The sequence below is a fragment of the Cavia porcellus genome, unplaced genomic scaffold (genome assembly GCF_034190915.1).
Source record: "Cavia porcellus strain 051 isolate PalLab524CR breed Dunkin Hartley unplaced genomic scaffold, mCavPor4.1 scaffold_2, whole genome shotgun sequence".
Classification (NCBI taxonomy): Eukaryota; Metazoa; Chordata; class Mammalia; order Rodentia; family Caviidae; genus Cavia; species Cavia porcellus.
Window position 1 is genome coordinate 29903812 of NW_026947485.1, and position 14343 is coordinate 29918154.

The 14343-nt window shown below is 35.0% G+C and overlaps 1 protein-coding gene across 1 annotated transcript in view; it reads right to left on the bottom strand.

The window, feature by feature from the left end:
- The window catches only part of Hibadh (3-hydroxyisobutyrate dehydrogenase), a 116128-nt gene that overhangs the window by 72944 nt on the left and 28841 nt on the right, over nucleotides 1–14343 (bottom strand). Inside the window, exons 3-4 of the mRNA XM_063239897.1 lie at nucleotides 10616–10725; nucleotides 8070–8191 (exon numbers count right to left, since the gene is read on the bottom strand). Of these exons, the coding sequence (XP_063095967.1) occupies nucleotides 8070–8191; nucleotides 10616–10725 (232 nt within the window). The remainder of the gene's footprint in view (nucleotides 1–8069; nucleotides 8192–10615; nucleotides 10726–14343) is intronic.

A 14343-nucleotide genomic window follows, 5' to 3' on the forward strand; every position in this document is an offset into this window, starting at 1 on the left:
GAAGTCCTAACTCTAGTGCCTGCACACACCAAGCACAGAGAAAGTACTAAGTGTTTATTGTACAAAATGAAGAATGAAGCATTTCCCATGTGGTCAAAGTGCTATCAGCAGAGAAGAACAGAAAAGAAAATACACAGAAAAAACAGTATATAATCTTGTAAAAAGTATATAGATACAATAATTTTAAGTGTATCATATTTCAATAAGGAAAGAAATAAGAGATTTGGTTTTTAGTTTCTTTCCCTTTCTAAAAGTTCTAGGCTCTCTTTAACATCCAAAAGGACTTTTTAAAACTTCTTCCTTAACAGAAGTATAATGATAATAGAAATTAAACTACAGGTGGTAAAAGAAACACACAAACCAGCCAATTTCCTTTTTTCATTGTTTAAACAATATTTACTAAAGAACTATCAAATTTGGAATTTGTCAAGAACTGGAACTTGGGAAACCAAATTCCATTGGTTCCCCTGGGATATTGCTGAGAATCATCTATGAGATTTCCAGTTGATCTTTACCATATATATTCCATCTCCAGGCCTAAAATTCCTTCTTTGCCCCAGAATCTCCTGTTACCGCTCTGTAAATATCCATATAGCTGAATATAAGTCAAGACAAGTATTTATTGACAATTCAGAAAGGATGAACAATGTTTCTCTACAGTGCCTACAATGCTGCCAGAGTTCAAATTGTTAATAAACACTTCTTTTCTGGTCAGTACTGGAAATACTGCCATATTACATTATTTTGAATTTTGCAACTGTTCACATATTATTATGTTTTCCTAAATTTTAAACTTTTAATGTAGGGACTTCCTCTTTTAAATTGTTCTAAATATCATACAGCTTGGGAATAAGGAATACCTGCAGAAAAGTCCAATATATTTAACAATAATCTTGAATTCTAAAAACCTAGAGAAAGGATTGTGACAGTGGTGGAGTACTTCCTTAGTGTGGGAAAGGCCCTGGGTTTGATCTCCAGTGCCAGAGAGAAAAAAATTATGGATTCAATCTGCCATACTTTCTCAAACTAGGGGTATACACCGGAGATAAAAAGTTCAATAAAACACAGTGTCTTCCTTCTTCAGAGTCTAGTAAAAAGAACAGACATAAACATAGGCATAACACAGGGGTCCTTATGATAGCAAAGATCTTACACTACGGGAACACAGAAGGAGGACGTGGAAAAACAGCCTCACTGAACAGTTTTCTCATTCCTCTACTTTCAAGCATAATCCTGTTCAACTTCCAAGTCCTTGTACCTTAGAACAGACCTGTCTCAGGTAAACTCAAAACACAGAAGGGTAGTCAAAATAGCACTTTTTTCCCCTCTAAAGATTTACTTCATTAAACAGCACCAATCAGGTAATTGCAACAGGGAAGACCCCAAATACTGGCTCTATTCCAATCTATCTGAAGACCAAAGGCCTCCTCTAAAGCCACTTAATACAACTGATCTGATCTCTCCTAAAATCTTGAAATTCCAAAATACTGTTTTCTCAACCATTTTTTCTCAAGTTAACTCTGGAAAACAAATACTAGGCCTCCTCCAGGTTAGACAATAGCCAATGAAGGTTAGAACATAAGGTAATTCTTTCTGTATTTTTAATACATGTCCATGCCTATCAGATACCAAAACATAAAGGTGCTAGGCAATGGGGGACATAAAATTACAGAAAATAGTTGTCAAGAAGATTGCTATGAAAAAGATCGTCAGCCACCAATAGGATAAGACTGAAAGGAAGAAGGTCTGGTAGCTGTGGGAAGAGCCTTTGCTTGAGCTGATTTGGAAAACCAGAATTCCAGTCCTAAATTTGCTCACAATCACTTATTTTTGAACCGTCACGAAACTATTGCTAAGGTTCCCTTCTAACAATAAAAATTCAAGTTTAAGAACATAAGAAACATTTCTAAGTTAGACATACTATTTAACCTTAGCAGTCCACGAGAAAATTGCAACAACTGCTGTTGAATTGTCACCACTTTTCCAGACCTTATGAAATACGGGTATCTCATGTCAACTTGTCAGATACCACGTGGCCAGGTTCCCTGGTAATCAGAAATATAGAGACCTTCATTAGAAAACCATTTATAGTAAACAAGCGATTCTTTTTCTCCAGCTTGTTAGCAAATCCAGCACTAAATTGGGAGTTTTCCAATTCAGATCACTGCATCAATTATCTATTCATAACACTCACCCTAAAGTCTGGTGAACTTTGTAGAAGACAGCATTTTCTGAGGTAGCAGAAAATGAAGCAACACCACACGAATCTTCAGCTCTGCCACTAACCAACAATCTGATCTTGAAGTAAATTACTTAATACTATTTGCATCTTTGGTAAAAAGGGAATCCCACCACTCTTCTAACTCACATGGTGGTTTTTCCAGTTGAACTTAACCCAACTTTTTTCATTTATTGAAGACCAACTATGTTCCAAGTACTATGCAAAAAAACAAACATGAAAGAGATAATGTGTAAGAGTATGAATAATAAAAAAAGAAAACTGGAAATAATCCAAAAATGTGCACCAGAGTAGAAAGAAAGGGTAAAAACATATGTATATAAAAGAATACCAAGCAAGACATTCACCTATGACACATGGACATGTATGTACCCAAGGGGTGAGTAAAGACTGACATTCAATCTATGTTGAGCTTGGCAGGCCATAAACCCTGACACAGTCACATCTGTGCAGAAAAAGGAGAACATTTTTCTTCATACAAAAGTGCCTCTGGCCCACCTACATGCTGCTTCAGCATAGGGAGGTCACCTTTCTCATTCTCACAAAAGTACTGAGTAAGCCAGCAGTTCCACCAACACTACAGAAGAAACCCAGGAACGGAACATGAAGTAGAAAACCAAGTCACAGAGACACTCATGATTCCATTCCTAGGATATTCCAAATTATAAAAAAATAAAATTAGTGCTTAAAGATAAAACATATGGGAGTTAAACCATAAAGAAAAGTATAAGAATGAGACACAAAAATCAGGAAACTGGTTACATCTATTCACAGAGAAAACAAGATTGGGGAAGTGTATAAGTTATGTAAGAATTTTAGTATGACTGAGGTGGTAAACATGTCAGTTATCACTAAACATGACCTATGGATTGAAATGTCACCCTATACCCATAAATATGCATAATTACTATGTGTCAATTAAAAATAAAAATGCACTTTAAAAAAGAACTTCAAAGGTAATAAGTATTAAAGCTCTATTTCTTAAACTGGATGGGACACATTGGCTCAGCTATGTCCAGTCAGTGGCCTGTAGGCCATTTTCTCTCTCTTTTATTTTCAATATTGTAATTAAATAACAAAGTTTTGTTATTTATACGCTTCAACTATATTTATTTTATACGCAGCCCAGGACAATTTCTCTTCACTCAATGCAAGCTGAGAAGTTGGATATTTGTATTTTACATACATCTGATAACTATCTTGAATACATGCTCAATATTTAATAAAAACAACTGGAAGCGAGATTAATTAATTAATTATGGCATTAATTAAAATTAATGCCATAAACTAAAAATATAACTTAAACCCAAGAGGAAGAAGAGAATTCATGCCAATAAATGTAACATAATGATAAAGACATTTACACTTTGTAGCTTTAAAAAGAAATACCAGATAGGTTAAAGCATGCCAAAATACTTTATAAAGTAATATTTGTAGTATAAAATGATTATGTATGCTGTGTGAATAAATTAAATTATATTATCTATAATAAGAATGATGAACATAAGAGCCATTTATGATGGGTCTATAACTATCAAAACAAAACCTGGGGATAAGGTTCCCTCTGTTACCACTAACTACTAAAATGATGTCTTCATAACACTTTCTTATTTCCTAGAAAACTACTTAGCGGAAGTAGAGAAAAATTTTGGATTACGGAAACTACTCCCTTCTCAAAAATCTATGCCTCTTAAATACATTTGAATTTTTAAATTACCTTTAATATGCTAATCACAGAACAGTAAGTACAGTATGAGTCCATTTATATTTTTCTAATACTACTATATTTGTACGTATAAATCCACTCAAATGTATTTTTTAAAAGTCTGAGATAAAGCATAAGACAGAGTTGTTGAGAAACGGATTTTTTTTTCTTTTTACCGGTACCGTGGATCGAACTCATGACCGCCAACTTGCAAGGCAGGTGTTTATGCCGCTGAGCTAAATCCCCAGCCCCGAAACGTATTTTTAAAACAGGAAATTTTAAAAAGTTTTATTCCAACAATCCCAACTGAGTATCTAAGTTATGCTTTTCCCAATCCTTCTTATTTATCTGGTTAAATTAAAAATAAATTTTAAGTCAGACTAACGTGTAGGAAATTTCCTACATTTTAACTCAGAAAGTAGTCATTTTTAAGTCAGAATGATCACAAGCCAACCAATAAACCCTACACAAATCTTTTAATCAATATATATAGGTTCAATTAAAAATAACAAACGGTAATCTCCAAGTTTTCTAACAACACTATATTTTTAAAGTTAAAATAACACTTCAAAATCAAATTAAAATTCTTTATTATAAAATGTTGATTTCAAGGCTGCACCTTTGAACAAAAGATCAATTAACAGCAAGATCACACAGCACAAGAAACAGTTTGAAGAGATAACCTATAGGATGAAGAAAAGATCTGCAACACGTACACTGGACAAGAAGTCAAACAACCCCACAGCAAAAATAAAATCGTCTTTTGCTCTTGTCTTTTTTGGTTATTGGTTTGCTTTGTTTTGTGTTGTTTTTTGACACTGAGTCTGTCTATGCAGTTCAGGCTGTTCCCGAACTCACTACGCAGCCCAGGCTGGCCTTGAACTTGCAGTGGTCCTCCTGCCTCAACCTTGCAAGTGCTGGGAACACAGGTGTGCACCACCACCCTGGCTAAGTAGAGATTTCCTAAAAAACATACAAATGGCCAACAATACATGGAAAAAACAAAAAAAGAAAGGAAAGGAGGGAGGGAGGGAGAGAGGAAGGAACTGTTCAACATTATTGATCACCAGAAAAATGTAAACCGAACCACAATGATACACTATCTCATTCCAGTTAGAAAAGTTATTATCAAAAAAACAAAAGATAAGCACTAGTGAGGATGTGGGGGAAAGGAAGCCCTTACATACTGTTAGTGGAAATGTAAATTAATACAGCCATTATGGAAAACTGCATAAAGCTTCCTCAAAAATTTTAAAATAAAGCTACTATTTGATCTCATAATCCCAATACTAGGTATACATACAAAGGACACAAAATCAGTCTGTCAAAAAATATCTGCACTCTGTGCTTTTTTGTTTGTTGACTGGTTTTTTTTGTTTGTTTTTGATTTTTTTGTTTGTTTGTTTTTGAGACTGGGCCTAAACTCAGCATGTAGCCCAGTCAGGCCTTGAACTCGAGGCAATTCTCTTGCCTCAGTCTCCCAAATGCTAGGATTACAGGCATGCACCACCACACCTGGCATGCCCATTTTTAGTGCAGCACTATTTACAACAGTCAAGAAATGAAAATAAGCTGAATGTCCATCAATTAATGAAAAAGATAAATCAAGCCAGGTATTGGCGGTGCAAGCCCGTAATCTCAGCACTCTAGGAGGTTCAGGTGGAAAGACGACAAGTTCAAGCCCAGCCTAAACACCTTAGTTAGAGCATTCCAAATATATACAAAAGGCCTGGGGATGGAGCTCAGTGCAAAGGCCCTGGGTTCAGCCTCCAGGACTGGAAAGAAAGAAGTGGGAAGCGAAGAAGGGAGAGGGAGAAAGGAGAGAAGAAGGGAAGATGGATAAAACGTGATACATATAACAATGAAATACTACTTGTCATGGTTTATGTCTGTGTCCCCCAGGCCTCATGAGTTTGCATTGTGTATTTGTGATTGGTTCATTGTCTAGTGCTTGGATTGATGGTGTCAGTGCTCCACCCACATAGGGGTGGAGCCAGGATGTGATGTAATGGCAGGAAGAAGCTGTGTCTTGCTCTTTGCTGGTTCCAGCTTGCTGTTGGCAGCTGCCATGAATTGCGGTCCAGTCATACCTGCCTGTTTTGGAGCCAACTGAGTGTGGACTGAAACCTCCAAAAACTGTAATAAATCTTTCCTTTCCCAACTTGGGCATCAGGGATTTTGTCTCAGTGATGAGCATAAAGTAACCAAGACACTACTCTAGCATAAAAAGGATAAAATCCTGTCATTTATGATAACATTGCATGGAACTCTCACTTGAGGGTTACTATGGTAAGTGAAATATCTCAGGCACAGAAAGACAAATGCTACATAATCTCTCTCACATATGGAACCCAAAAATATTGATCTCACAGAAATAGAGAACAGTAGGCTGGTTACCAGAGGCTGGGGAGTAGGGAGGGCAAAAGGTCGATGATGAACACATATCACATTACAGCTAGACAGGAGAAATAAATTCTGGTGTCCTCTTGCACAACAGGGTAACTATGGATATAAAATCCCATACTGTATATTTCAAAAAAGCTAGAAAAAAAGGATTTGGAAAGTTTTTACCATAAAGAAAAAATGTTTGAGGATATCATTTGTTTACCTTGACTTGAAGATTACCTCAATCTTCAAACATCACACGGTACTCCACAAATACGCAGAACTTTTATGAATGAATTTAAATTTTTTTAAGTTTAAAAACCACAGTAAGATCATATTTACCATACCAATTTTCTAATACAACTGTAGAACCACTCAAAGAAAAAATTATTATTTATTAATTCTATCCTATAGAAAGCCACAGCAATACCAAATTTACTAGTATTTTATGATCCAAGTGCCTAAACCACATTATAAATCTCACACCTAGACCTTAGTTAACCAATTCAATATAAAAGTAAAAAGAGCTAATAATTACTTGTTCTGTTTATATTCAAAAATGGCTTGGGATATATCTTTACAACAGTATCAAATTCTTTCTGAAAAAATAAGAAGAGACTTAAATTATTAAATTTAGCTTTCTGACTCCAAAGACCACAGTCAATTTTAATATAACCAAAACAAATTTCTTATCTTGTTGTCTACTGCTACACTGCCACATACCTATACACACAGGATACTTTTGATTACACAGAAATTTTTTAAAATTTGGAAATCATACAAAATCATACTTATCATCCTACCATTCCAAAACACCCTGAGCTTGCTACTATTAGATACAATAAGTTTTTAAAATTTCATTAGTAGACCTCTAAGATCTGTTCTAACAGAGATGATTATATGATTTTAAGTATGTTATGTGATGAACTATATTTACTGATTTTCTAAAATGAAGCCCTTTCTGTACATATGGCCTAAACCAAACTTGGTTGTAGGATCTGATAAATCTTATTCATGTTTGAATGTTGGCTACTATATTTTTTCTCAAGTTTTTACTTCCATATTCATGATGGAAACAGATCTACATATAATTTTCCTTTCTCCTAATATTTCTGTCTCATGTAAACATCGGACTTCCATAGCTCTTGTAGAGTGAGTTGAGTTGTATTGCCTTATTTTCTGGAAAAGGATGCATAAAATTTGGATGCTCTGTTCCTTAAAATTTTGGTAACAGTTATCTGTAAAACCATCTAAACATCATGTTTCCACTGTGGAATTTTTTTTTTCTCCTTTTCCTTTTCACCACTTCTCCTTTAATAGTTACAGGATTGCTCAAGCTAATTAGTCTTTAAAAGTTAAAACTTGTAAGAATTGGGGCTGGCAATATAACTCAGCAGTGTAGTACCTCCCTGGCAAGTACAAGGTCCTGAACTTGATTCCCAGTACAACTCCACTCCCAGCCCCCCATCGCCACCAAAAAAAAAAAAAAAAAAAAAAAAAAAAAGGAAGAACTGACCTATCTCTACTCACAGTAATTGGGACAAATATTCACAATGCTTCAGAGTTGTAATATCTTAACATATGAATTTAGAACTATCAATAGGTATAATTTTTAAAGAGAGATTGAGAACAATGTAACCGATCTAAAAATAACTGGGAATATTTTGAGTGGCCACAAAATCATGACTATTGCTCTTAACAAACAGATGCAGGTGTGCATACATTTTATCTACTACTTACCACCAGAAACAGGAGCATCCATGAAAACTGCTCCCATTTTCTCAACTTCTTTGGCCAGTTCTTTTGAAACTGCAGGATCAATGGTACTGGAATCTATTAACAATGAGCCTTTCTTCACTTTTCTAAGTAAATAAATAAAAATGCTTATAGTTTACAGTTATGAATAAACATTCTGTGCAATTATTTATACAATCAGAATCAGCCAAGAGCTGCCAGATATCCGGGAGGTCTTTGGTTTAGTACTAAAAATATTATTAGCTAGAACTAGTCCAAAAATCTCATATTTGTTTTCAGATCAGTTATAGTTCAAAGTAACCCAAACTCGGGGCTGGGGATTTAGCTCAGCGGCGTAAACACCTGCCTTGCAAGCAGGCAGTCGTGAGTTCGATCCCTGGTACCAATAAAAAGGAAAAAGACAAAAAAAAGTAACCCAAACTCTTCCAAATAAACAGCAACAAAAAAACCCTGATAAGCTACACGGTATAAATTCCAGTTTCAGGTAAAATACACACTAACATAATAATACAGGTGAAGCTAAAATGTAAGCAATTTAAAATACCTATTAACTTTAAAAGGGTATTTGATAGGATTTAAATTTTTGTTTGTAAAGTCACTGAGTCTTTTAAAAAGTAATTTATTTGTCTTTAACAAGCTATATTGCAAATTTTACATATCCATGTAATTTTCATAAGGCAAAATAAACATAAGCAATTGAAATTTAGGTATCTGCTTGCACAGTATATATTCTACATAGTTCCCTTATTATCTATAAGGCAGTGTTTATTTTTACCAGCTAGGAAAGTGACCTAAGTCATAATTTTTTAAAAAGGGCAATGGCAAATTTTAATTCAAATTTCCCAAAGTTTTCATTACAGATTACTAACCCAAAGGCCATAGAATCATGACTAGAAAATTAGAACTCAATAAGTATAAGTTAAATATAAATATTGAAAGAGAAAAAGAAAATAAGTCATGAGCAAAACTAGCAAAAAATAAAAGCTTTCTATAGGAACACAGAGCACAGAAAATGATTTAAATAATTTTAGACATAAATTGTTCTAGTTCAAATTAAAAGCTTGGAAATAGCTCATAGAAGAGACACAGCAAACTCTTAGAGATTACATCAGTGTGTAGGTTTCACTTTATACATAAGCTAAAAATTAAAAATTTATCAGCCTTCTATATCTTAATATTTTTAAAATCTTAAGTCTTCAAATAAATGAAACACCATTATCAAAACTTTACATATGTACTGGATAGGGGGAAATAATCCTAAAACAGAATAAAGAACCATCCATGAAAAGCAAATTATATAGTTCCAAGGTAAGCCAAACTTTTCAAAATTGGAAAATTAGAAAATCGATCTGGTAGCAGGCCATCATCCTCCAAAGTAAAGAATATTAATAAATGTAGGGTTGTATCTCCATCTTTTTAATAACTTTCCCTGAGAGGCAAAGCAGGACCCTAACTGAAACAGGTTACGGCAGTGAGTTAGCTAAGATGCCTCTGGACCACACACAATGTGGGCCTGGTGGTTCCATTCAAAATGAGTACCTTCCAACCCTCCCTGAAACCTAAACATTTATCTTATCAGTTTTCTGTCTAATATCCAAGTGTCTTTTGCTTCCAAGTTTGTTAGTTTTCCAAAGCAATTCAATTTCCCAAAACTTCAAATTTGGGAAATTTGAAGTTTTGGGAAACTTCAAATTTTCATGTATATAGTTTCCTAAAGTTAAAATCTTCTTTTCTAGCCCTTTATATGTCTACAAAGCTAACAGCTTATCTTAGTTCTCTGCTGAAATTCAACAACAAAATAAGTTAGAACTTCTAAGTTAGAATTTATTATAGTAACAACATAAGTTCCTAGAATAAGAACCTGTAACACCAGAAAACTAAGTTGAGAATTCAAGAACTGTCATCCTAACCTAACCACGAGAGTTTGGCAATGAGCAGCAATTAACCAACAGGTTTGCAGAGTCAGGGACGCTAGGCACTGGCAGGGAAATCCTGATGTAAATCGTATTTAATTTAAAGAGCTACTACTAACCTTTAATTCCAACTTCCTAAAGTTCCTACCACCAGTGTACTAACCCAGAGGACATATAGTAACTTTTTATTGTATAATAAACTGTTAAATAACAGTGTTCTTTCCAACGTTTGGTTTTATTTTTCATAGAAACTTTTCTCTGAATTTCTATAAACTGTAAGAAAACTGGTTTTACTAGTTGTACAGTTTAAAACACAGGTTTTAAAGGTCCCTTAAACATATTACCAATGAAAGGGTAAGTTTAAAGCAAGAGTTTAAAAAAAAAAAAAAGAAAAGAAAAGAAAAGAAACCAAACCAAAAACACCTATTCCCAAAAATCACATATTTGACTTCAGTGAAAAAATACAGTAAACTCTTGACAATAACACACTACTCCCGTTATGAAATAAAACAGTACAGAAGGATTAAACAAACTTAATTGTAGTTTCCTAATAGTTCTAACCAATGTGAAATTCATGAATCATCATAACAAAACAATTCACATTTAAGAAATACATACTTCAGAATTCCATTTGCTCCAGTGTAAGCTTCCAATGAATTGATACTAGTGGGCAGCATTGTAATAATTCTGTCAGCCTTTTCGGCTACATCTGCTGGGGAAGACACTACCTTTAAGAAAAATGCAAAGATATATTACTTAAATTAAAATGTAAGCAGTTACTAGAGCACAAGTAGGATCCACTTTTTATTTATGCCAATAAGCTACAGCACATAAAATGACCAAAAAGGAAAGAAGTTTTATTGCCTAAAGTAAGCACCCATTTTGTAAATAAACACTAATACAGTTACTAAGGCATCAAATCTATTGTTTATTTTTAAAAGTGTGAATGGAACTGATGGGAAAAGAGCAAAAACATTCCTGGAAGCAGACACGCTTTTCATGGATCCTTCCAACTTGGATTTTTAAACAGTATACTTTTTTTTAATCACCCTTGACTAAAAAAACTCTCTAGTACGACAGAGCTAATAATCCACCTATAGGATTCACTAGTGATCTAATGGGCATCAAAATCCCTCACAAAATTTCAGTCTCCGACTACCATCATCCTTTGGTTTCTCTTTTCAGATCCCAAACCAAAACAAACAAAAAATCACTATTTCAGAAAAGAAAAGCTAAGGACAAGGACACAAACACCTACTGCAGGGAGTACAGCAGGGTGAGTGAGGTACCAGAACTCATGGGAAATCTATCTAGACAGACACACGAGGAGGCACCAAAGTACCCTCTTGATCCTCATTTCTACTGTACAATGACCACCTTGATTGATTTCCTATTATTTTGTTCTGAAGTCCAATATCACTTCCATTATTTTGCTTTGATTGGTTTTATCCTGCTCTGTTTTGTTTGATTTTATTACGTCCAATGGTATGGGCAGCTACTACTTGAAGATAACAAAAGGCATTATGGTACTGATTTTCTTTTAATCTTGTTTTAAAGTCCTATTTATCACTCTCACTGTTTTGTCTTGATTGGTTTTATTCTGTTTAGTTTTATTCTCTTTAAAATAAAAATTTTTTTAAAATAATAAAGTAAGGTGACCTCCAACACACTGTAAAGAAAAGTTGCTGTCCATTCTGTTTGTGGATATATATATGCTGTGACCACTGATTTAAGATATGTCAACTTAAATGGCTTAAGAAACTAATAGATCAGTGAGGAACAGTTCTGGGTATGTCTGTGGATCATCAGCATGTAAACTGGTAAACTGAAGCAGGAAAACCCACCCCCCATGTGAGCGGCATCAACCAACAGACTTGTAGCCAGGATGGCTACCAGAGAAAAGAAAAGAAGGAAGGAAGTGCTCCCATTTTGAATGAGCTCCAACACCTTTGGATTTTGGGGTCTACTTCCTTCAGTCTTCCAACTTGGATTTGCACTAGCCACTCTGCCTTCAGCCTCAGAATGGTGCTGATCCTTTATCCGGCTTCTGCACCTTCCATCTCCTTGGGCTGAGCCACTAATGGACCTCAAATTCTCCAGTGCACCAACAGCCATTGTGGATTCTTTCACCTCTGATCCTGTAGATGGCCCTGTGGATTCTCCTGTCTCTGATTTATCTTGTTAGCCTAACGAGTACATCCCTTGCATAATTACACACACATCTTCTACTGATTCCATTCATGCAGTCCACATACTCTCACTTGCACTTTCCCTCTGCCCTCAGCACTCTTGCCTTCCCTCACGGACACCTGGCCAGCCAGCTGCCAACAGAGGTCAGAAGGTAACAGAAGCTCACTCTGATTCAAATTCCCCCTTAACAGAAGGAATTCACCACCCTAACAAAAGTTTTTTCTAATATTTCTTCTCTCTGAATTAAAAAAAAAAAAAGCAAAAGACTGCCAGGCAAGTAATTCAAGACCTGTCTCCACAATAAGTTACATATATAAAAACTGCCATAATTCTATATACATTATGTACGTAGAAACTGACATTTTCTACTAGAAAATGTGAAAAGATAAATAAGCATCTTAGGAATGGGAATGTCTCTGCTTTTCATGTGGTGTGTGTTTACCTAACATTTTCTTTTTATCTTTTATGTGTAGTTGATGAAAGTGAAAGAATGGAAAACCAAACACAGTGTGTAATCTAAATATTATGACCTAGAAGTAATTACATTTTAATTCTTCATAAGAGATTGTCAACTTCTAAATCAAATTTTGGATAAAGTAATTTCACAAATCATTCTTTAAATTTTCAGACAATCAAGTATCCTAGCACTTTTGTATTAACAGGGTAGAAAATATAAAACACCTGAGAATTTAAAACTAAACAAAAGATTCTCTTTCTTTCAATGTTTCAATATATCAAAAATACAATATTTTAGAATCCGTGAGGTACATTCATCATGTATATTTTGATATATAATAGGAATCTGCCATAAATAATTCTGAAAATTTTTAAATTTCTCATCAAAGTACAAAAAAATATACGTAAGTTACATGAAAACTTTTCTTACACTCAAGTAAATACTGAGCTTTGGAAAGCAATACCTATTTCCTGACCAAGTTCAACTTTATTCAAGAGAACTATTGCTCAGTAAAATGAGGCAATAAGAAAAAGTGAGTCCTAATTCTCTATTTGTGGGCTGTCTCAAGAATACAGGGTCCTTAGAGATCCCACTTTAGAGAAGTAAATACAAAGCAAAACAATGGTATACCTTTTAGTGATCTTTCTTTCTATTGAAGCTCCATTTCTAGATCCCTCAGGGATATCACCAAGTCCTGAAGTCTAAGAGTCAATTCCAGGCTTCCTTTTAGCAACTAAAAGCTCTCTTTCCAGTAAAAAGAAATTCAATTCCATCTAGATAATTCCTTGAGAGGTCTCCCTAAAGGCACCAACAATTAGCTCACAGATCTAAGGGTGCTTCACATCTCCAAGCTTCTTATGCTCAGGAACTGGCAGAGCCAATTCATCCAACTGCCAAGTTCATGGGGTGGCCAATCAGCCCCCTACATCCCTAACATCTGCTTCTTGGGAAGCTTGGGTTGCCAAAGTACTCCTAACCCCTCCTCAATTATATAGGGAAGTAGTCTCAAAGCTCACAGGCCTAGAAAAAATACACAATGATGGTGACAGCTGGAATGTCACCACTATACTGGCCATAACTGCTCTGCATCTAATGCCTATATACATTTGGCATATAATAGTAACAATTCTCTAATTTACACTACAAAGGCATATTTATTAGACAAACATTCAAATAAACTTGCCATGACTTCAAGACTCTGAAACAACTGACAAAACTTGGCCACAACTCAAAAGCTAAGGGGAAAACACCAACCTCATGGCCAATCTGACACTAACCACAAAACCCTTTAGAAACCAAACTAATTAGAATCTCTTCAATTACATCTGCTAATTGAGTGGATAACCAAAAACAGCATGAGTCAAAGACAGAAACATTCATTTGCACAAGCCAAGACCCAGGATTAGTTACAGCTCAGCCAAAAGTCATGTGATTTTGTGCAAAGCTCTGTTTTCCAATGTATAAAGATAGTTTTTTGAGTTATTTTGCGGTTTGTATCTCCAAAGCAGAAAAGAAACTTAGAAATATTTTTATATTTAGTAAGCTTCGATTCTAGGAAAATATAGTAGTCCCTGTGGGGGGAAAAACGCTGATAGACTAGAAGCACTGCAGTGACTCAGGACAAAGGGACAACATTAGTAGGAGACACTGTGCAGGTCTTTACCATGTCCACATCCATAGGTAGTCACTGGGCTGGCAG